A 23050-nucleotide genomic window follows, 5' to 3' on the forward strand; every position below is an offset into this window, starting at 1 on the left:
TCTAATATATATATATATATTTTGGCCACTCCATGAGTTTTGAGGGATCTTAGTTCCCTGACCTGGGAGCAAACCCAGGAAGAGTCGAGTCCTAACTGCTGGACCACCAGGAAATTCCCATCATGCTCTACATTCCTGATGCTTTGGCATTGGTGGCCTTGCTGACCCTGGAGGGACAAGCCCAGCCCTCCTCACAGGCTGGCTCATTCCTAGAGATAGCAGACAATCCTCCCCCGCCGCAGGACAGCGTTGTTTCATGTGCAAACAATGAACCAGAGTCCTCACCCCGATTTTTACCACCCACTCTCACATTTTAGGCCACTGTCCACCTGCTCAGGTATCACCCAGGGGGCCAGGTACCTGACGGCCTGAGACAGCCCATACACCCCTGAGTCACTGAAATGATTCAAACTAGCCCATCCGAAGCCGGCTTGCCCTGCCTTGCTTGCTCCTTCCCACGAGGACTCTAGCGCGAGTTCTCGGTCACGCTTTCCCCTCATTCTCTGTCTCCTGACACTGGTGCCCTGCTGGCGACACCCGTGGCCTGGAGTGCCCCCTCCTCTTGGGAGCCGTGGGTCACAAACCCTCTTTTCATGGTGGCTGTCTGCTGGTCTGTTGGTCTCTCCATACTTGAATAATAATAAAACCTACATTTAAAAAAAACATTCACCCAAGTTTTCAATCAAACCCGGTGCCCCTCCACAGCAGTGGGGGCGGGGAGGGCGTGGTTGATTCCAGGAGCGAGAAAACCGGTGGGCAAGGTCCACACACACCTGCTGCTGGAACTGGGCGAGGGTGGGCGGCGTCTTGGGGAGGGTCTCCTCGGGTCGGCTGTCCAAGTCCTCCCGGCTGATGGCGCGCCCGTAAGTGAGGAAGTTCCTCATGAACTCCTGAGGGTCGTCCATCCACAGGTAGGAGTAGCGCTCGAAGGAGTCCTGGTACTCCTCGGCCTCCTTCATGGCGCTGATGACCAGGTTGGAAATCTCCTCCCGCATCTCTATGAGGTCCGTCATGTCTTCCAGGTCGGTCTGCAGGCGGGCAGGAGGGGAACAGACAGGTGAGGGCTTCGCCCCGTGGGCTCCCTGACCCGGAGAGCGGTTCAAGTGTTGGCTCAAGTGTTGCTAACCTCCCGAGATGAGAGGAGGGGACACATTCCCAGTGGCGGCGTTCTCCCATGTGAAGGTATGCTGGACGTGACTTTTTGCCTGGCAGACCCCAGGACGACTCACGCATAGCTTCATTCATTTAGTAGTTACTCACCTGCTGTGTACACGCGGTGGGAGGGGGCACTGGGAGTGTGGACAGGGCTCACGGGGATGTGGACAGTCCTGGGCTGGGGTCACAAGTTTATCAGTAAATCAAAAACTGAGTCATCATGACTCTCATCCTTGTATCCAGGTGTAGCGGGGAGGAGCTTGGGGGACACCCCCTGAGAAGTGATCGTCGGTCTGGGAGCTGATGGACGGGAGGTGAAGAGCCAGAGAAACAGCAAAGGGCCTGCGCTGAGAGGAGGCACATATCTGAGGACCTGAGTGGAGACCACATGGACGGCTGCAGCAGGAGCACGGGAGGCCCTGGCTGGACAGGCCTTTTGCATTTCGAGAGACAGAAAACGCAATCCAAGTTGGTCTTAGCGAAACGGTAGCGATTGGCTCCCGTAACTGGAAAATCTCAAGGTGGAGGGTGTGTATGAAACATGTTTTTTGAGGTTTCTATATCTTAACAAGTATTCTTGCCTAGAGAACCCCATGGACAGAGGCGCCCGGGAGGCAGCAGTCCACAGGGCCACACAGACTCGGACACGACTGAAATGACCCCACAGCAGCAGTAAGAGGTTTTGGCATCTTAAAAAATCTTGCTGGGAATCCCCTGGCAGTCCAGTGGTTAAGGGCTCAGCACTCTCACTGTTGCAGGCCCGGGTTCGATCCCTGGTCAGGGAACTAAAAATCCCGCAAGCTGCCTGATGTGGTGCAAAAGAAGAAAAAAAAAAAATCTTGCTGGCTGGGGAGAGACGGCCCCCCTGCAGGGTCAGCCACTTCTAAGAGAGCAAAGGGCTGGGATGGGGGCACGCCTTGTGCAAACCAGACAAATGCCCAATCACCTCCTTTATCTAACCAATCCACATATCCCAAGCCCGTGTTTCCCCTACTCTATTACCCCAGCGCCAGGTACCAGATAACCGGAGATGACCCTGGGGCCTGTCTGGAGCAGTTTCCCTAGCTCTACCAGCCTCTGGCCTGGGCTTCCCTCCATCCTCCTCCTGCCTCCTGACCAAACCTGCTGCTCCCTACTTTGCCCCTGAATGGCCGACTGCGCCTCTCCTTTCTTGGGGAGCTGTGAGCAACATTACGTTTTCTATCAGTGGCACTGACCTCTCTCTGTAGTCACTCAGTTGCCTTGATAAATTAAAACCTTGCAAATGAGACCAGGGCAGGGTGTGCACAGCCTGGGGTGTGGCCGGGTCACCGGGATCGTTACTCTGCCTTGCTCTGTTCTGCTGCATCACGCGAGGACCCCAGGGCGGGTGGAGGAGCCCCAAACGTGCGGCCCTTCAGATTCTAGAGCCACATGTCAGGCTCCGGCTCTCATCAGCCTGTGTTGGTCCCACACGTCTGTGCCTGAGTGGACCTCTGGGGGTGTGGTTCACTCTGTGCTAAGCTCCAGAGCAGCTCGCCATGTGCACTTGGGCCTGGAACACTACCTCTGTGTGTCTCAGGAATCCTCAAATCGTTCTCTCTGCCTGGGAATCTCCTCCCATCCTGCTCAACTCAGAATGCAGCTCAGCTGCTCTGGGGAGCTGTCCTTAACCTGGCCAGGTATTTCCTCCTGTCCTCACATCACTACACATACCTGGTCCCTGACAGCACAGAGCATCTTGCTGGAAATGTTTGTTATTACAAATAATACACACCCGTCATCAAGAAGTTCAAACAAGGCAGAGCATATGAAACAAAAAGCCCCTTTACTTGCCCTATCCCCCCGCCTCCCTCGCCCCCATCCTGTCTCCCAGAAGTGAGCACTCTTGACAGTTTGGAGTGTGTCCTTAGGAAGACAGGCCTTTGTTTGCTTAAATGAATGAAATCACATTCTAAACATAGTTCCGCAGCTTGATAAACACTTGATAACACACCACGAGCCTCCTTCCATCCCAGGCTCCCTTTTGTGACTCATTTAGATGCCTTTGTCTGGATGGGCCTGAAGCTACTGAAGGACTCCTGTATTTGATGGCCATTTAGGTCTTTTCCAATGTTTGCTTAACTGCCCCACAAACCATGCTTCAACAAGCACACCCCTCTCAGACCTCCCCCTTCAGGGAGGCTGAATTTCCCCCACCTTTGCATCCCCAGGATTTGATCTGTGTTTTAGGTCGTGGGTGGGTATTTAATGCATTCAGAGCAAACGGGTGTGGGAGCCAGTGGAAGGCACATTTGTCAAAGAGCCTGCATGCTCAGAGGATCAGACTGTAAATTACGGGAGGGAGGAAAACGGCAGGAAGTGGGGCAGGAAAGCACACTCGGCATCTCGCTGTGGGTGGGGAGGTGTTGAGGGAATGAAAACCAGGTCAACCAAGGACAGGTCCACTCTGGCGAGAGAAATCGGGCCACCACCCGCAGGGATCCTGGTAGAACGGAAGCCCCTGGGCTCCTCATCACACACGGGACCACCACCATGAAACACACACACGACCAAGCGCTGCCGCATCAGTAAGGCGATTCCGACCCCGGGTAGCAGATGGTGGCAAGGAAAGTGGTGGGGCCGTAACCAAGCCCAGACTGACCTTATAGTGCATCCTGCCCTTGGCCAGTCTGGGGATGAGCTTGGCTGCATTGTAGATGTCGGTGACCAGACTCCCGATCAGCGCCAGGAAGCCTCGGTCCCCACCCACCTCCAGGGATGGATTGAAGACCAGCCCATCGTCCTCCAGCTCCATGCGGACCTCGAACAGCGGCGCGACGCTCTCCTAAAACAGGGTGTTACAGGGTCAAGGCCCTGCCCTTGGCTAACCGTTCTCAATGCCTGATGTTCACCCAGGCACCAGACAAGGTCTAGGGCTGGCTCCTGCTGGCTGGAGACTGCTACAGACAGCACACTCCCCACCAAGGGCCCATGAGCTGGGACCGCTACAGACAGCACACTCCCCACCAAGGGCCCATGAGCAAGAACTGTGCAGCCCAATGCAGCACCACCAGGCCAAACGCAGGCTGGGTGTCCAAGCCAGACGGAGCAGCAACGACTGAGTGCTTAGGAGACCCACTACCTGCATTCAAGCCCATATCTGCTACTGACCAGCTGTGTGGTCTCAGGCGAGAACCTCGATATCGTTTCCCCAGATATATGAAATGAGCAGACTTGTTTCATAGAACAGAGGCAATTGTTGTCCCCATCTCTTTGGGTTACCATGGGGATTAGATGGATAGTTAACATACAGAGCGTGTGGGACAGGGGCGGGGGGCATCCCAGCCAGGCAGGATGGCCTCTGCTGAACTCCAGAAAGGACAAGCCTCACGTTCCACAGAGGTCCTGCTTACAAAGTGGGCACATGGTAACCCTGTCTGTTCCTGGGTCCTCCTTGTGAGGTTGCAGATCCTAGGTGTGGTCTTGGGTGACAGAGGACAGGATGGAGCCCACCCAATGCACCAATAAATCTCAAGAGTGCAGGCCGAGGCCCACAGGTGCTTGGGACCTGCTCCATGGCCACTAACCTTCCTCCGAACGTAGTCCACACTGGCCCTGTGGTGGCCAGCTCAAGAGCCCCCTGGCTGTATGACTGGGGGAGACTCTGCACTAGTGTCTGAGTGAGCTAAGTGGGAGAGGTCAGCTGTGATGAACTCAGTTGAGCAGACTTTGCTTGAGACTCTGTCTTGGGGGGGCCACTCCTACTGGTTGGCCACTTGCAAATACAGAGCCTCCCTGGGACTTTTTAGGAAGGACAGTGTGTTATCAGGGCCTCATCAACCATTTGACCATGACTGCTCTCTTTGTAGGGATAAATACTACACATTAGCTACCTTCGTTGCTGATATTGCATTGCTATATCTTGCTTGCTGAGTCTTTCTTGTTGTTTAGTCACTAAGTCATGTCTGACTCATTTGTGACCCCATGGACTGTAGCCCTCCAGGCTCCTCTCTGTCCATGGGATTTCCCAGGCAAGGATACTGGAGTGGGTTGCCATTTCTTTCTCCAAGGGATCTTCTCCACCCAGGGATTGGACCCACATCTCTTGCATTGGCAGACAGATTCTTTACCACTGAGTCACCAGGGAAGCCCTTGGTGAGCCCTACAGCTAGTAATGCCTTCTACTTTCACCAACAGACTCTGGGGTCTGTTGATAATCTGGTGACAACTGCCCTCTGCACCTGTGTCAGGGTGTCTCACTGTGGTGCCCACCACCCTCTCCTGAGAGTGAGCTGAGTGGGCTTGGTCTCTGATCTTGCCCTCCTGGGCAGTGTCCAAAGTCACTTGGGAGCCCCTGTAGTGAAAAAGACACAGGCAGGGCACAGCTCAGGGAGAACAGGCCAGGATGCAATTAACCAGCAAACCCACTCTGCTGACCTGGTTTAAGCTTCTGCTTGATTCGGCAGAGGGTGGAGAGGGTTGGATGACGCTGCCAACAGGAGGGCACATCCCACCCCCAGGCTACAGGAGGAGTGGCCAGCGGTGCCTGCTTTTCCTCAACCGACAGCAACACAGGTCAGCTCGGCTCTGTGGTGGTGTGCTTAGCCCATTTATGCTGCAGCACATTCAGGGTGACCAGATGTCCCGGGGTGCAGGACTTTCAGATTTGAAATCAGGATAAGTTTGTCACCCTGGGCAGATTTTAATAAGTCTGTTCTTTCATCAGGAAACCACAGATTATAGATTCCAGTGTAAACCTTATCTCATATTTATAATACATATGTATGTGTACGCATATACATAAATCTCACGCCTGTCACTTACATCTGCAACCATGTTGTCCATCAGGTAATTTAGAGACTTGCGAATGAATTGGTCAAATTCATCTAAGACCATGCTGTCAATGTAGTTGACGTAATCCTTCCAGGACTGGCTTGTCGTATCTGCTCTGAAGAGTTCTGCATTTTCCTGCAAACAGAACCACACGGCTGCTTGCTGTTTCACTGGGTCTACCTGTTTCCTCTTTAGTCAATTTATCCAATGACTTTCTGGACTACCCTTGTCCTCGTTTACACGCTCCACACCCAGAGGTCTGATTTTGGCTTCCTGAATGTGCCAGGCTCTTCCTAGGTCAGTGCCTTTGTCTAGGCTGCTCCTTCCCATTCATGCCAGGTATGACCTGCTTCTCCTTGACCCTCCTTGATCACCACCCCCATTCATCTCAGGTTTGGCTCCTGGCCCTGCCCCCCACCTGCGTTCCCTCTAGTGACCCATTATTTGTGCCTGTGATGACACAGATGACAATGCTGAATTATTGTCTTTAGTCTGTACCTCCCCTTGATGCCAAGCATCACGAGGACAGGAATTGACTGTCCTTCACACCATTATACCTCTGGCACTAAGCCAGGTGTCTGGAGCAGAGCAGGAGCTGGTGGATGGATGGATGAGTGGGTGGGTGGGTGGATGAGTACGTGAATGGTTGGATGGATGAATGGATGGGTTGATGGTTGAATGAGCGATGGATGGTTGAATGACATATGGATGGGTGGATAGATGGTTGAATGGTTGGGTAGGTGGGTAGATGAATCTATAAGACACTGAGAGTTACGAGGAAACACGAAGTTGAACACGACCCAGCCTGTACCCTCAGGCAGTTACATTCTAATAGGGAAGACACGACACAGGCTTAAATAGCTTCAGTGTAAGATAGAAAACAATGCTTCATAGGACTATTATGGGAGTCGAGGACTCTAGCAAACTTATGTGATGACAAAGCCTCTTCCTGGCCCTGAGCCAGATTTCTCTCTCCCGTATTGTTTCCAATACATCTGGGAGTGTTAACAGGTTAATCAGTTAACTCTTTCAAGTAACCTTTTTGCTGTTTAACAAGTTAATTTACTGGAACCTTCTGGTACCAGGGCAAAGGAAGAAGAGCTGGAAACAAAGTATTTCTTGGCCTAGTCAAGTCACTCCACTTAGTAAGGACCTTCTGAGCAATGATTTGAGCATAAGAACAGCTCAGCAGACCCTCCTCCTTCAAGGTGGCCTGCTGGTCTCAGATTCAGCTATCCCCAGGGACCCTGTAGAAATATGTCACTTGTCCACACCGATTGATGTAGGGGGAGGAGGCTCTGACATCCTTAGAGGAGGACAGACATGTGGCCAGAGGATCGGGCTTCCAGGTGAGCAATCAGCAGAGTCTGCTGTTATAAAATCAGACTCCTGGATTAAAGGTTGCAGACATCCAACGTTTTATGAAACCTCCAGCCCCTCCCCAGCCTGCTCCTTCCTCCCTGGCTACTGAAAGCACGTGGACTCTCTAAGGCCTTCCCAGGCATCTCCTCACCACGACCATGGCCTGGATCTTCAGGCCAGCATCCTTGACCGCAGTGTAGCGCTTGTTGAGGTTGGCCACCCTCCCATCCAAGTCTAACAGGGCCTCTTTCTTGTTGTCCTTCCTTTCAAACATCGGGTTGGCTGACCAGTCCTGGAGGGAAAACATGAGCAGGAGAAAAGCGCCTGGAGAAAAAGCTTCCAGTCTCACTCCTTCCCAATACACCTTTAGGAGTAAGTGTTCCCCGCCGAGGTGGGCCTCACAGAGGCTGAGGGACCGCCAAGCACTGTTAGACAGTCTTCAATGATGTGACTCAAAACTAACAGGGGCCTTGCGGGACCACAGAGAGACCCCTGGGCATTTCGCCCCATCAGGCCTGGAAGGAGCCTGCCTAGGGAAAGCAGTATCTGACCCTCTCATCAGGAACCAGAGGAGCTGGAGGTGAGGGGACATGGTGACTGGATCCAGAGACGTGTGTGAAGATGCTCAGTGTCCAGGACAAAAGGGACACAAGGGAGAGAATAGTGACTGGAGGAAGTGCCTGGGGACTGGGGAAATGCTGCTGTTTTCAGACTGAAAGCTTCTTGTGAATCCAGGGAATATTAACAAAAGGAGACACACGTCTGGACACACGCTGGTGATGTGTCTGAGCCCTGATTACGACCAAGGACTATCTGCCTCTGGTCGGAGAGAACAGGGACAGCAAAGGGAAGTCGTACCACAGTCAAGTTTTTTCAACATCGTGGCTACAAGAAGGGGTGGCTGCAGCCTGAACTGTGTCTCCCGCCAGATTTATATGTTGAAGTCCTAATCTCTAACACTCAGGATGTTACTGCATTTGAGAGAGGGCCTTTAAACAGGTGATTCAGGTGAGGTCATTAAGACGGGTTTTAATCCAATACCACTGGTGTCCTTATAAGAGGAAATTAGAACACAGAGAAACTGTGGTGTTGAAGACTCTTGAGAGTCCCTTGGACTGCAAGGAGAACCAACCAGTCAATCCTCAAGGAAATCAGTCCTGAATATTCATTGGAAGGGCTGATGCTGAAGCTGCAATACATTGGCCACCTGATGCAAAGAGCTGACTCATTGGAAAAGACCCTGATGCTGGGAAAGATTGAGGGCAGGAGGAGAAGGGGACGACAGAGGATGAGATGGTTGGATGGCATCAACCAACTCAATGGACATGAGTTTGAGCAAGCTCCAGGAGTTGGTGATGGACAGGGAAGCCTGGCGTGCTGCAGTCCGAGGGGTTACAAAGAATCAGACACAATTGAGCAACTGAACTGAAGAGGACACAGGGAGAAGCAGCCATCTACATGCCCAGGAGATAGGCCTCAGGAGGAACCGAACCTGCTAGCACCTTGACCTTGAACTTCGCACCTTCAGGACTGTGGGACAATACATTTCTGCTGTGTAAGCTGCCCAGTCTCTGGTCCTTTGCTATGGTGGCCAGAGCAGATGAATATAGAGATCTTTCTAGACTACTGAAGGAAAAGAACCACATCAAAAAATCCTTTCTTTGGACAAGCTAGGTGAGATCCAAAGAAAGAGCTTAAGACAAGCAAGGACTCAGAAAGCAGGTCATCAACACATCCTTTCTGAGGCAATGACTTGAGGAAATGGTCTGATCAAATGAAAATTGAATCAGAAAAAAGTAGGATGGGCAGTGGCTTTTGCCTACAATTTATTGAGTTACATCTAAGTGGATGGTGATGAAATGACTGTGAACTATAATGCAGGAAAGAGTTTCATACCGAGATAAGCCAAAGGTATCTCAACACAGATGAGATGCTTTCTAATGAACAGATTATGATGGCCCGTGGCAGGTGTCTGCAGATTTGGGCCTTGATGACAGACCATGTTGGGGAGGGGGTGCCAGGGAAGGCTGTCCCCCAGTTTTCTGGATCGGGCTTGAGAGAAAGGACCCATGGTGGTCTTCATTGAATGATGAACGTGTTCCCAGCAGGGCTGAGTCTTAGCACCTCTTCCCTGACTGCACCCTCATTCCTGGTATCCGCCTGGCAGAGGGCGCGGCCCCCATGTTCACTGAGCTCAACAGAACCAAATGGAATGGAACTCTGCAGAACGACCTGGGGCTTTTCTGCCCTGGAGCCACCCTGATGTCACCGTTCTGTGGCCCTGAGCCTCACCCAGCAGGTCCCTGCTGCCCTGGGCACTTTACGTGAGCATCTCCGAGGGGCCCATTTCCTCAGGACTCTGTCCCAGGTCCCTATTTAAGCCCCACTCTGGGGCTTCCCAGGGGCACTAGTGGTAAAGAACCCGCCTGCCAATGCAGGAGGCGTGAGACTCGGGTTTGACCCCGGGGTGGGGAAGATCCTTTGGAGGAGGGCACAACCATGCACTCCAGTATTCCTGCCTGGAGAATCCCACGCACAGAGGAGCCTGGTGGGCTATGGTCCACAGGGTCGCAGAGTCGGACACAGCTGAAGCGACTTAGCACGCACACGCACGCTATGCTTTGCGGTTACTCACCTTCATGGCCTGGGAAATCCCCTCGACGTTTTGCTTTGCTTTTTGTATTCTGTTCTGCAAGTTGTGTAGAATTTCTCGCATCTCTTGAATATATTCAAACACACCTGAGAGAGAAGCATAAAGGGATCTTACAAAAGGAAAGATTTAGCAAAGGCTGACTTGACAATCATTACTGTAACACAGCTCTGGGCAAGTCCCCCTGCCTCTCTGGAGCCTGAAGCAGAGAAAATGGTGGAGAACTTCCAGAAGGGCAGCACTGAGGGGTGACACACACCGTTTGTCCCTTTGGAATCAGGACCTCCCCATCCCCAAGTGGGCGGATCACTGATTCCACAAGAACTCCAGATGCCCGACGGGTTGGACCCCACCTCCGTCCCTCTCACCCAAGTTTAACTCAAAGGGAAGCAAATATTGCCTTCACACCTTCACCATTCCAGAACAGTGTCGTCTCAGCATTCAATAATTTGACATCAATTGCTTCCAATTCTGACTTTATCAGTGGAAATTCTACGTCCTTTACGGTGGTCTTTATCTGCAAAACAAGGGCTACAGTTTCAGGGCATTTGTTCCAAATGCATGCAGACTTAAAATTGTCTCCTGGTAATGGTGCTTATTACTCAATACCAACCAAACCAGCTACCATTAGTGTGATTTAACTGGGAATTATGTGCACAAAGTTCAGGAGATTCCAACTTTTAAAATTATTTTTTTTTATCATCAAGGATTTATGTATATGCTTAACTCTGAATCACTTATGTTATGGGATGGAAAGAGGAGGAAATTCATTAATGCAAAAACAACGTGTATATAATCCAAAACTTAAAAAATCTGGCTTGTGCTCAGTTGCTTCAGTCATGTCCAACTCTTTATGACTCTGTGGACTGTAGCCCGCCACGCTCCTCTGTCCATGGGATTCTCCAGGCAAGAATACTGGAGTGGGTTGCCACGCCCTCCTCCAGGGGATCTTCCCAACCCAGGGATAGAACCCGAGTCTCCTGCATTGTAGGCGGATTCTCTGCCACTCAATCACCGGGGAAGCTTAGAATCATAAAAAAGGAAATCAGAGGAATCAGTATGCCCTGTTTAGTACTTTTCGACAGCTATGTTATAAATCCACACCTTTAGGGCATTTTTCCCAGACATCCCCCTCACCCCATCCCCAGCAGATTCTTTAAAGCTTTACCATCACCCTCCCCACTCTCGCCTAGCTCTGACATTAACGCCTGGGGTCTCTCTCGACAACAGAAACTGTGTTAAGAATAAGAAGTGCGACGTTTCTGGGGCATTTCTCAGAACATCGCCTGGGCCGTGATCATCGCCTGGGCCGTGATCTAAAGCTTGAAATGTGATTATACGGAGGAGGTCCAGGATCTGTGGAGAAGCTGTTCCACTAGTTAAAGCATCAGGGTGAACTGCAAGGGAGGGTCCACACAGGCTCGATCTGAGTCTGCCCCGAGCTAAGAAATTCATGTAACGCTTGAAAGCGTCAGTTCACAGAATAGAAAAACAGATGGAGGGTGTACACAGTTTTTTTAAATATAAATTATTCTTTTAAATAATAAGCACCATTTGTGTGCTTCAGAATATTGTCCTATCTGGTAACATTTTGATTTACACGTAAGGTTGATTTACACGTAAGGTTCTCAAGGATAGGTCTATATAAAGTGAGGGATGTACATAGAAGTTAAATTGCATGTTAGATGCTATTTGCCTTTCACAATAACCCTTGACATATACTTAGTACTTTAAATGGAGCCCCCTCCCCACCTTTGTCCTCCTTTTAAAACAATTAATCCCTAGAAAAGGTACAGTATGGGCAGAGAAATAAAGCTTAATGGCTATTACCAGTGGAGAGCAGACAGAAGTAAAAGAGAGCACGGACAGGATTATAAAGTGAGTCAATGTGAAATCTTGATTCCATTTATCAACCTTTGGATGTTAAACAGTTATACCAATAGCCCAGACAAGAGCTAAATATTATTACCCTTTTGTGATTGCCCAGAGTAAACAAAGCTCGCAGTGATGGGATGCACTCAGTATGCCCTGTTTAGTACTTTTTGACAGCTATGTTATAAATCCACACCTTTAGGGCATTTTTCCCAGACATGCCCCTCACCCCATCCCCAGCAGATTCTTTAAAGATTCCCCACCACCCTCCCCACTCTCGCCTAGCTCAGACATTAGTGCCTGGGGTCTCTCTCGACGACAGAAACTGTGTTAAGAAGAAGAAGTGCATTTAAAGGCAGTTATCCCCAGCCTTTTCAGCACCAGGGACTGGTTTTGTGGAAGATGATTTGTCCACCGGTGGGGATACGGGAAGTGGTTTTGGGATGAGTCAAGCACTTCACATTTACTGTGCGCTTTATTTCTACTATTATTACATCAACTCCACCTCAGATCGTCAGGCATTAGATCCTGGAGGTTGGGGACCCCTGATCTACGGGACCCCAGGAGCATCACTAGAGAGGGGAGCCAGTATCAATAATAAGGATCATTGTAGACACTTAGCTCCAGGTCCTAACATTGCCTAACATTTGTCCATTCTTGTCTAACATTTTTATTTGAACAATGTCATTCACTGCTGAAGCTAACATGCTTCCCCAGCATGTGCTTGGTTGGGGTTTGTTTGGAAATACAGAAGTGGAAGATAGTTTTCTGTTTTATTCTAATTAGTATTTGTTGGATTTTTTTGTTTGTTTCTGATTGCATCATTGTAAAAAAAAACCCAAAGACTCTTGCACTGAAAGTAACCCATGAACATTTTTCCATGTGACTGCATCTCTAAGGCTTCTGTTTTTCCTAAATGTCATGGCTGGGGGCGCATTCTGGGGAATGGATGAATATGGCCTTCTTTGAGCCTGAAGAAAGTTGATTCTGGAGGGAGCTAATTCAAGGACATGCACTTAAGGCAGGCCCTGGGATTTCATGGTTCACAGGCCACTCTCAGGGCCTCTCTGGTCATCTGCTCCCTTCCTTCTGCAGCCCGAGTTTCTGCTCGCTCTTGTTTCTCTGCTGCCCCAAGACTCCAGTGGTAAATGAGGCTGGGACCCAATCCTAAATTCCCAGGGTTCAGGCTTCCCGGCTGATCCAGTGGTTAAGAATCTGCCTGCCAACGCCGAGGACACAGGTTTGATCCCGGTCAGGGAAGATCCCACATGCCGTGGGGCAACTGAGCCTGTGAGCCGCAACTGGGGAGCCCACATGCCGCACCTACTGAAGCCCACGGACCTAGCGCCCATGCTCTGCAACAACAGAAGCCACCGCAACGAGCAGCCTGAACACCACAGCTAGAGGAGGCGCGTGTACAACAACAAAGACCCCGCACAGCCAGAAGTAAATAAATATTAAAAAAAACAAATTCCAGGGTTCAAGGAGAGAGAAACTTGCTGGCCCCTTTTGGATGAGGCATCATGGTAGACTGAATAATGGCCCCCAAAGGTGGCCACTTCCTAATTCCCAAGACCTGGGATACTATGTCACGTCGCCTTTGGCAAACAAGAGGGTTTGCAGCGTGATTCAGTTAAGGACCTTGACGTCAGGTGGGCCCAACTGGATGGCAAGGTCCTTATAAGACGAAGCCGATAAAAACAAATGAGAAGGGAGTGTGACGACAGAAGTGGAGGTGCGGTGATCCGCGGGTGGTGTGACGTGGCCTCCAGCCCAGGAATGCAGGCGACTCTAGGAGGTGGAAAAGGCAGGGACAGGGATTCACCCAGAGGAAGGCTCCAGTCACTTTCACGGAAACATACTCCATTCTACTCCACATGGGGCTCGTACACCTTTGTCCTAAACGAAACCCCCCCCCCAGAATGCGGCGAACAAAAACCCAATGTGGCACCAGCTCACCTCGTTGTACCAGCCGACGATGAGCTCCAAGTTGCCCACGAACTTCCGGAAGGTTTCGTACTGGGAGAACAGGTTCTCGGCGCTCGTGGGGATGTCCTTCTGGTGCTGGAAGTTCAGGTACTTGACCTCTCTCAGCACTGCCACCAACTGAGGCAAGTGAAGAGGACAGAAGCGGTCAGGTCTCATGGCACAGGGCTTGGCAGCACACGTGCAGGTCTGTCCCTGGGAGGCTTCTGCAGGGGACAGGCTCTGCTGGCAGGATCAGGATGCTGCCTTCCTCAGCTCAGTCCATGACCCCCTCACCTGCCCCCACCTTTCTTTGAGGTACCGATCGCCACCTCCTCATGTGTGACCTGTTACGCTAGTTTACTCCTCCATCCGCTCTTCTCCTGACCCTTCCTCCACTGCCTGCCCCCTCAACCCCTGCCCTTCTCGCTCTGTAGGAGGCAAGCTTCAGAAGGACAGAGATCTTTGTTGGTTCGCTAATTTATCCCCAGCACTTACACAAAGTAAGTGCTTAGTAAATGTTTGTTGAATGAAAGAATGCATGTTAGTGGAAGAGACGGTTTCAGAGGGAAAGTCACATGTGGGGCCCCTGCCTTGCTGAAATCACTGCTGACTTCACGAGCAAGGCTGACACACTTGTGTGGGGCCATGCTTGTGGAGGTCCAGACTGCTCCCACTTCTGCCCTAGCACATGGCTAACCATCCGATTTTAGCCCCAGATGGTGAGGATTCCCTCCAGCATCCCCAGCTTGACCAGGGGGCTTATTTATTCAAATCCTGCAAATACCTTTTTTTTTTTTTTAATTCTCAACCTGATGATTCCTCTTGGGACCCTATGAAACGTGGCCCAGCTTTAAAATAGTACACTCATTCAAGCTATATTCAAGGATGCTATGATTGTCTCATATCTCAAACATACCCCAGGCACACTTCAAGCAACACTTCGATAATAAAGCTTTGGGGTAAATGTGACATAAACGTCAACCCCACAGATTTGTGCTGTCGGGAGGAGGGGGTGAGCCTCAGAGCCGCCTGAGCTTGCCCCGTGAGGAAGCAGACGGCACCCACCGCTTTGCTGAAGTTGACGCGGATGAGGTTGGTGACAGGGTCCCGCTGGATCAGGGGCTGCCCCAGGTTGAAGTGGCAGTCCTTGTCCACCCCCGACACCCACTGCTGGTAGATCCTCTCGCGGTAGCTTCTCAGCAGCTCCATCATCTCGTCGTATTTCTGGTAGACTAGCTTGGCTTCCACGCTGGACATAACCCTGGAATCAGAGTTAGGGGGAGGGTCAGATACTGTCTCCCACGGGGCCTCACTGGCACCCCAACCGAGGCTTTCAGACCCCGGGGTGTTGCAGCAGCCAGCCAGCTCTCTCGTTTCTTCCAGGTTGAGACCCTGAACGTACAAATGGATGATGCCCTATGTAGGTAGCATCTAATCCAGAAGATCACATGCTAACCCTTGTAATATTGGCCCCGAATGGCCATGACTTGATTCATAACCTCCAGCTTCCCTAATTCCTCTCTTCTCTTCCAACTTAGGACTAACCAGAGAGCCAGATACGCCTTCCAACCACACTCACAGGACACCCTCCTCCTGTCCCCCAGCCGACAGCCTCCCTCGTCCTGCTGTGAGCTCTCCCGGTCCTCCGCCTGCCTTCTGGCCTCTGCCAAACATGAGTGATGGTGGCCAACTCCCTGCTCTGGCCAGCTACTCAGAGTAGGGGGCATGCACTGTGGGGTCTCTCCTGGGACCGTGCCCTGGGAAGGAAAGGCTTGGCGATGGGAGGCGTGGGCCTGCCTCAGAGTGGGGACAGAGCACCTGACCCCACTCCCCGTGGCCATGGAGGAGCGCTGCCGGCCCAGGGCCATCACTCACGGGTGGTCGATGTGCTTGAGGTCCCGCATGGGCGCCTCCAGCCTCTCCTGCAGCTCCAGGCTCCACTTGAGCTGCCCGGCCACGGGGGGCATGTTTTTGTGGATCGGGGGGATGTTGCCATCTGCTGAGGCTGCGATCTGGGCGTCATACAGGATCTTGGTGTTGTCCAGCTCAGTGTCAAACAGCTCCAGCATGACCGAGTACCTGGGCACCATCTCAGCGAGAATCAGAGGCCGTTCCAAGAGGCCCCCACACATGTGCAGAAGCTGGAGAGAAACGAGAGAACCTCCTTTGCTGGGGGCGGGGCCCTGCTGGGGGGACCCGTCCCCTCCCCCATGCCTGGCATCACCCACGGCTTGGACACTCTGTGCGGTCAGCCTTCAGAAGTGGGAAGACATGTGCCTTCAACACCAGGAAGTTTCCTCTGTGTAGCAACTGGCTAATCAGCTGCTTCTATGATTTCTATCTTGATGTATGCTGGGTCCCCACATACTCAGCTGATAAACCAACAGTACAAACTAGGTTCAAGGTCTAGAAAAAGATTTGTTTCAGGACCGGGAGAAATCAGGGTTTGGGCAAAGAAGATTTAAACAGTTAGGCAATACCATTTAAAAAAATTGGGGGAGAAAAGCAGCTCTCTATATAACCAGGGCTTGTGCTACAACGGGATTGAGAAATATCTTCATGACCAGAATTATTGGGAAGACCACTGATCCTCAAGGACCCACCCAGGCAAGAGAAACCACTCGGGAAGCTTGTTTTGCTCTGAAAAGTGCTCTGGAGGAAAAGAGGTGAGGGGGAGGCTTGTCTTACACTACGTGGGGTCCCCAAACCACTAAACTCGCCAAATGCTGGTATGGGGAGGAGCCCATAGGAGCGTCCCGGGGCTGCCATCGCAGAGCACTGTCAACTGGGAAGCTTCAACAGAGGACTTAATTCTCTCACAGCCTGGAGGCAACAAGTCTTAATCAAGGTGGACAGAGCTGTGCTCCCTCTGAAGGCTCCAGGGGAGAGTCCCTGGGTGGCCAGCAATCCTCGGCTTGTAGACCCTCTGCCTCCTTTGTCATGGAGCCATCTTCCCTGTGCATGTCTGGCCCTGTGGCTCTCCTCCTCTTCTGACACAGACCCCAGGCTCACTGGATTAAGGCACAGGAGGCCAGCAGGAGGCCCTCAATGAACATCTCAATTACATCTGCGGAGACCCTATTTTCAGTAATTCACAGGTCCTAGGGGTCTGCACCTCAACACCTCTCTAGTGGACTCAGTTCAATCCACCAACCAAGGGCCCCATGCTCAGCCCTGGGTTGAGCAGGTGGAGGTGGCAGTGGGGATGGGGTTCAGATACTGTGCAGGTGCCCAGGGCAGGAAGTGCTGACTTCCAGGGAGCGCTCAGCCCTGGGGCTTTGCGGAGATTACAGGGAAAGCTTGGCACATTCACAGGCCGTGACACCAGAGGTTCAAGCACGGGCTTCCAGAGTCCTCAAGGAGCTGGGACAGCTCAGGTGCCCATGGCCTATCAGCCCAAGCACCTCGACCTGATTACTCCAGCAGGGGTTGTCACCTCGCTCTGAGGGCAGTAACCATGCCTGAGCGAGCACCCTGCACGAAGCGAACTCATCGCACTGAGGGTCTGCAACTGCTACACACTCGCACTCGCTAAACAAACGAAAAGCTCATAGAAGAGAATAAGGGAGGATCATCTGGGTGTTTTGGTTGCGGTCTTGGGTGGCATCAGAGGGTGGCTCAAGTTGGGACATAGAGGCGAGTTTCTTAAAAAATCCTCTCGCAGTGGTGGGAGGCTTGGAGGCAGCAGGGGCCAGGGCTGTGCCTGAGCACTGGGGAAGGGGCCCTTACTGCAGCCTGCAGAGAGTAGCCATGTGGGCTGGACAGTGTGACACGTGCCGGATGTTCAGGAAGCTCCCAGCCAGCCAGGGGTCACCAGGGGAGAAGTCCCCGTGCCTGCCTGAGCCCCTGGGCCCTGAAGGCCTGGACCCAAGTCTCAGATTTGCCCTAGTTTTCGGTATGAAAACTAAGACCACTACTGTGTCTATAAGTGGCCTTTTGGGCAAAGGGTGGAATAGTGGCTGCTGAGAAAGCAGGAGAGATTTTTAGGTCCCTGAAAGTCAACGAGAGCAGCAACTGACTCCCGGGAAGATGCTGTGACCCCAAGTTGCTAACCACGACTCCCTGCAGTGGCCGGGGGGAGGGGCTCCCCACACGAGGTCACCAGTGTCGTGTCTGAAAACTGACACAGAGCAGTTGGGAAAAGCACATTCTATTGCTTGACAACCCTCTTGACTTTTTTCCTCTCTCTTCCCTTCATTTCACGCTCACATGTTTTCTGGCCCCTGGCTTCTGGGAAGGAGGTTAACTTCATTCTCTGCCAGGAGGAGGTTGTGTGGAAAATTGCTCTAGAACCTTCCCAGCTGCGTGTGAATTACTGACAGCAAGAAATAGTATCCCGGCAGCTTGGGAACACGCAGGGGGTCAAGCGGACAGGCGGGAGGGCACCCCAAGGGCCTGTCCTAATTAGAGCGGAGGGTTGTCAAATGGGAAGAAAATGCTCTTCAGTATGGGAAGGAAGATGAGCAGATGGAGACAGAACAGTTTACGAGAGTCTTCCTGACTTATTTTCTTTCTAATCTAACACAAAGTCACGTGTCTGAAAAGGACTTTCTCTTGCGGAGTACAGAAGCCGATTTAGGCCACGGTGGAGTGGGGAAGTGCCTGTGAAAACACCCAGGGAGTGGACTTCAGTCCCGCACGTGCCACCCAGAGCTCCTCCTTGGCCAGCTCCTCCCCTCCGAGGGGGGACCTATGGCCTCTGGCAACTTGGCGTGGACACCTCAACCTGCCTCCTTTCCCATCACCGAAAGGCAGCACAAGGTGGTACCCAGCCTCCGAGAGGTCTGGGGGCGTGCTTCTCCCGGTTTCATCCCCACCACAGGCAAGAAGGGCTAACTGGGGCCACAGTCCATCCGCTCCAGCATCGTCTTCATTCTGGAGACCCCGCCACAGGGGAGGACCAGCATTTCCACGTGGAAGCGCTGGCTAGCATCCTTACTCAGGACCCTTTGCACTTGGGTAGCCCTGGGGCTAACAGCCTCTGGTTCCCGCCCAAGGTCTGCCAGGGAGTCATCAGGGAACAGGTCCACCGCCTCAGCAGGGGCCAGTTCCCTCCACCAGGAAAGCCTGGCTTTGCACTGGGCTTGGTTCTGCATCAACCTGAACCAAGCACCTGCCCTCAGGGAGTTTATATTCTAGTTGGGAGGATGACAGACATGAAGAGATCAGTACATGACAGATGCCAGGGAGAGCCAAGCATGAAGAAGGAAAACCAAGCAGGTGGGTGTTGGCAATGGCGGCGAGGGGCGAGCTCCCGCTGGGAGGAGGAGGTGAGTGGCGGGGCCTCTCCGAGGAGGTGCCCGAGGCGGCTCCCCTTCCGAGGAGGTGCCCGAGGCGGCTCCAAGGGGAAGGGTGTCCAGAGAAGGGAACAGCACAGAGGCTCTGTATTAATTTGCATCCATTGATATTTTGCCTGGAGCACCAACTCCATCCAAGACTTAATTGATCGTTACACTTGCAGAGCTTCAAATCCTCAAGCATTTTTGCTTTAGAAATACTCAAAAGGCAAAGGAACATCCTGGCATGTCGGCACCAAATGCTGGCTGCCTCGTGAACTTGGACCAGGAAGGTCCAGGAGCCCGTCTCCACGTGCCCCCCCATATGCCCGCTGCTGAGGGGTCCTGTGGGAGGGGTGCACCAACCAGCAGAGGAACGAGTGTCCAGCTCCTCGCAGCTCCAGCCACTTTGACCAGTGACAAAAGGCACCTTGTGGTTTTAACTTGCACTTTCCCGATCATTTGCTAGGCCAAACCAACAACCTATGTGAGTATCGGCCGTTTGGGTTTCTCTTTCAAACCGACGGTCTCTAGGGGCTTTAGCACTTTTCTGCAATCTGTTTTTTTTTAATGTTTTCATAAGCATTTCCTTTTTCTAACTGTAAAAGTGCTATACACCTAACCCACACAACCTGGAGATGGTAGAAAAGTACACAGAAGACAGAAAAAATATTAGCCATCACCCCACCACCCAGAAATGACCAGTACTCTTGCCTGGAAAATCCCATGGACGGAGGAGCCTGGTAGGCTACAGACCATGGGGTCGCAAAGAGTCAGACATGACTGAGCGACTTCACTTTTACTTTTCACTTTCATGCACTGGAGAAGGAAATGGCAACCCATTCCAGTGTTCTTGCCTGGAGAATCCCAGGAACGGGGGAGCCTGGTGGGCTGCTGTCTATGGGGTCGCACAGAGTCGGACACGACTGAAGTGACTTAGCAGCGGCATAATACTGTGTATTCTCGGATCTCAAATGTTAAGAGTCAGTGTGTCAGCAGCTCAAAATGTGGATGCATTTTAATTTTTAGAGCAACTCTGCCTCTAACTTCTGCTCCTTATGTAAATAATGAGGGAACTGAATCAAAGAAGGACAAACGGAGAGCAGGACTCAGTATAATAACCCCACGCTCATTTTCCTCTCTTAAGATGAGATGTAGCAGTAAGACCCCCTCAGAAGCTACTCAAGGTGCCAACTGCTGACTCTCTCTAAGGCACTGAGAAAGGCCCCTGTCCTTTCTGGGCCTGGCTCTTCACCTACAATCTCCAGATTGCATGATTAGATCGATTCTGCAACCGTTCACTGGAAGGACTAATGCTGAAGCTGAAACTCCAATACTTTGGCCACCTGAGGCGAAGAACTGACTCATTGGAAAACAGCCTGACACTGGGAAAGATTGAAGGCAGGAGAAGAAGGGGATGACAGAGGATGAGATGGTTGGATGGCATCACCGACTCAATGGACATGAGTTTGAGTAAGCTCTGGGAGTTGGTGATGGACAGGGAGTGCTGCAGTCCATGGGGTCACAAAGAATCGGACACGACTGAGCGACTGAACAACCGTTCTCAGCATCATGGAGCTGGTGTGATGAATCCTCAGTCAGGGCACACTCCCCACCCGCACCTACCTTTGCACTGGACTCAATAGAATTGCAGTCATCAAACCCTTGGCAGAAGATGGTGGCCAGCCTCCTATCCAGATCTTGAATTTTGGTCTCAAAATCAGCGTAGTCGTCATCAAAACTCTGGAAGCAAATTAAATCCCCAACCTTAGAACCTTGACCAGCGTGCCAAGCTTGGAGTGGGCGCACTCTAAGCCCACCCACCGGGATTCAGGTTACCTCTCAGCAAGTTCACTGTCATGAGGGCAGAGTTCTTGTGCTGTCTTTTCTCTGACACACACGCTCCCCTCCACATGCCTTCCCACCCTCGGGGCATTTGTTATTGACCCCGCCCAGGCCCCCCCGACTTACTGAATCTCCGGGGTCCAGGGGGTCATATTTGCAGTCGGCGAAAACCTTCACTAGCTCGAAGACCTCGTCGTAGATCTGGGCCACCTGGCTTCCAAGAATGTTCCCCCTCACGCCCCCGAGCTCAATCTTCTCCAGCTTCAGAAACTCGATGGCTGTTTTATAAAGATCCTGGTGGAGGAAACCCCCGTACCCTCATCAATTCAGTTTCCTGACTGACCCCCGAGGGGAGGAGCCCCCGGGCCACAGGGCAGTCCCGAGGGGCCCTCTGCTTATCAGTGTTAATGTTCTCTAAAGCCATTTCAGGGATGCACACAGATAGACGGAAGTGAGAGTCCCGTGAGTAATCTCCCAGTTGTGATCGAGGAGGAGGAGGAGATGAAGGTCAGGATCTTGTCCTGACCCAACACTGGGTGACATGTGTCTCTAAGAAAAATCACACTTTACAGGGGCCCCACTTCCTGGACTGTGGGAGGAAGTGGTCAGAAAGGCAGACGGTGGTCCCTCACAGCCTCATGTACGGGGCACCTGATGGGTGTTTACAGGTCAATCCCACCTGCTCGTTCCCTCCGAGACGCGGGTCTCTCCTTACCTTCTCCAGCTCCTTCAGCCCAGAAGGTACCTTCCTTTCCAAGATCGCTGGTTTGGCATTTAACCCCATTCAGTCCTATTGAGCTATCTATTGCTTCTGTCTGTAGCTCTCATTTCCCCTTTGAGACCCCCAAAGCCTCATTGAGGACCACAAGCAGCCCCCATGTGCCTGATCCGGTGCTCGCAGGGCACTCCAGTCCCTCCCCTAAACTGGAGACAAGGTTGGTGCCGTTTCCCACCAAAGATCCAAGGTGTATCGAGATATGACTCAAGCAAACCTACTGGAAAGTAACAGCGTCACGCCCCGCATTCTGGGCCTCTCACACCAGAGGCAGGTGGCACAGCTGGCATGGCCCATCGGGCAAGGGGTGGACAGCATGGCCGTTTCCCCCACCCACTCTTTTCCCAGCAGCCCCTCTTTTCCCAGAAGCTCCATCCCGATTCAGAATCTACAATGTAGGAACCAGCAGCTATTTGGCCAGAAACTCAGCTGGGGCCCTCAAGTTCTCGGGCTGGGAGCCTTGGGACATGAAGAAACACTCTGTGACCGAGATATGGCATCTCAAGGGGTTTCCTGCTCTGCCTCCCAGAGGATGTGGATGGGAACCAGGAGGCCTTCCCAGAGCCCCAGCTGACAATATCCCTCAAAAAATCATTGCCCGATGGTTCTAGGATCCACCCCTCAACCCTGCTTTATTTTTTTAAATAGTGTAACATGTGTACAAAGTAGATCTAAAAAAAGAGATCCCCTACAGAATACAAAACAAGAAGGAAAACCTTCTTGCCCTGCACATGCCTTCATCTCTCACTTCTTCTCCCCAAACTGTTCTGAACCTCTTTAAAAGTGTTATTTGTCCCATGTTATGTGTCCTGCGTCATTCCATGTATCCCCTGTCGTTCCATGTATCCAGATAAGGTCCTTCTGAAAACCTCAGTTGTGCTAACTTAGTCCCACTCACCCTCTCCCTTGGCCTGCAGGCTTCCTGACCCAGGTCAATGAACTTGTCATTAACCTGCTTGTGGACAGAAGGCAGGAGAAAAGGGAAAAGCAACTGAAATGGACCGCTTTGTTCTGGGTTAACAGCTCTGGGCCTGGTGGGGGCAGCCGTGACTTGGCTTCCCCCTGGGGAAGCTGTCACATAGATGTTTGGGTGTGACTTATTTCCCTCCTGGGAGCCCATGTTCAAGGAAGACAGGGACAGAAGACGCAGTTCTCCTAAGAGGGAGCGGAGCCAAATTCCACCTTTACCTCGATGGTCTGGACACGGCGGAAGAAGGAATTTATTCTGGAAAAGGCAAGAGAAGAAGGGAATTCCCAAGGCACCGGCTCCTTGTTTTTCTAGGAGAAAGAGAGAGAAAAGGCAGGTCCATGGGGTCCCATGGGGTCCACATCACCCCAACTTATTTCCTCTCA

The 23050-nt window shown here is 52.0% G+C and overlaps 1 protein-coding gene across 1 annotated transcript in view; it reads right to left on the bottom strand.

Moving 5' to 3' along the window:
- The window catches only part of DNAH17 (dynein axonemal heavy chain 17), a 99800-nt gene that overhangs the window by 65257 nt on the left and 11493 nt on the right, over window positions 1-23050 (bottom strand). Inside the window, 12 exon segments of the mRNA XM_070389484.1 lie at window positions 774-1028; window positions 3779-3961; window positions 5941-6084; window positions 7463-7603; window positions 9947-10050; window positions 10370-10478; window positions 13793-13939; window positions 14867-15062; window positions 15677-15942; window positions 20704-20820; window positions 21049-21216; window positions 22886-22975. Coding sequence (XP_070245585.1) covers window positions 774-1028; window positions 3779-3961; window positions 5941-6084; window positions 7463-7603; window positions 9947-10050; window positions 10370-10478; window positions 13793-13939; window positions 14867-15062; window positions 15677-15942; window positions 20704-20820; window positions 21049-21216; window positions 22886-22975 — 1920 coding nt within the window.

Source organism: Bos mutus, chromosome 19 (assembly GCF_027580195.1).
Source record: "Bos mutus isolate GX-2022 chromosome 19, NWIPB_WYAK_1.1, whole genome shotgun sequence".
Taxonomy (NCBI): domain Eukaryota; kingdom Metazoa; phylum Chordata; class Mammalia; order Artiodactyla; family Bovidae; genus Bos; species Bos mutus.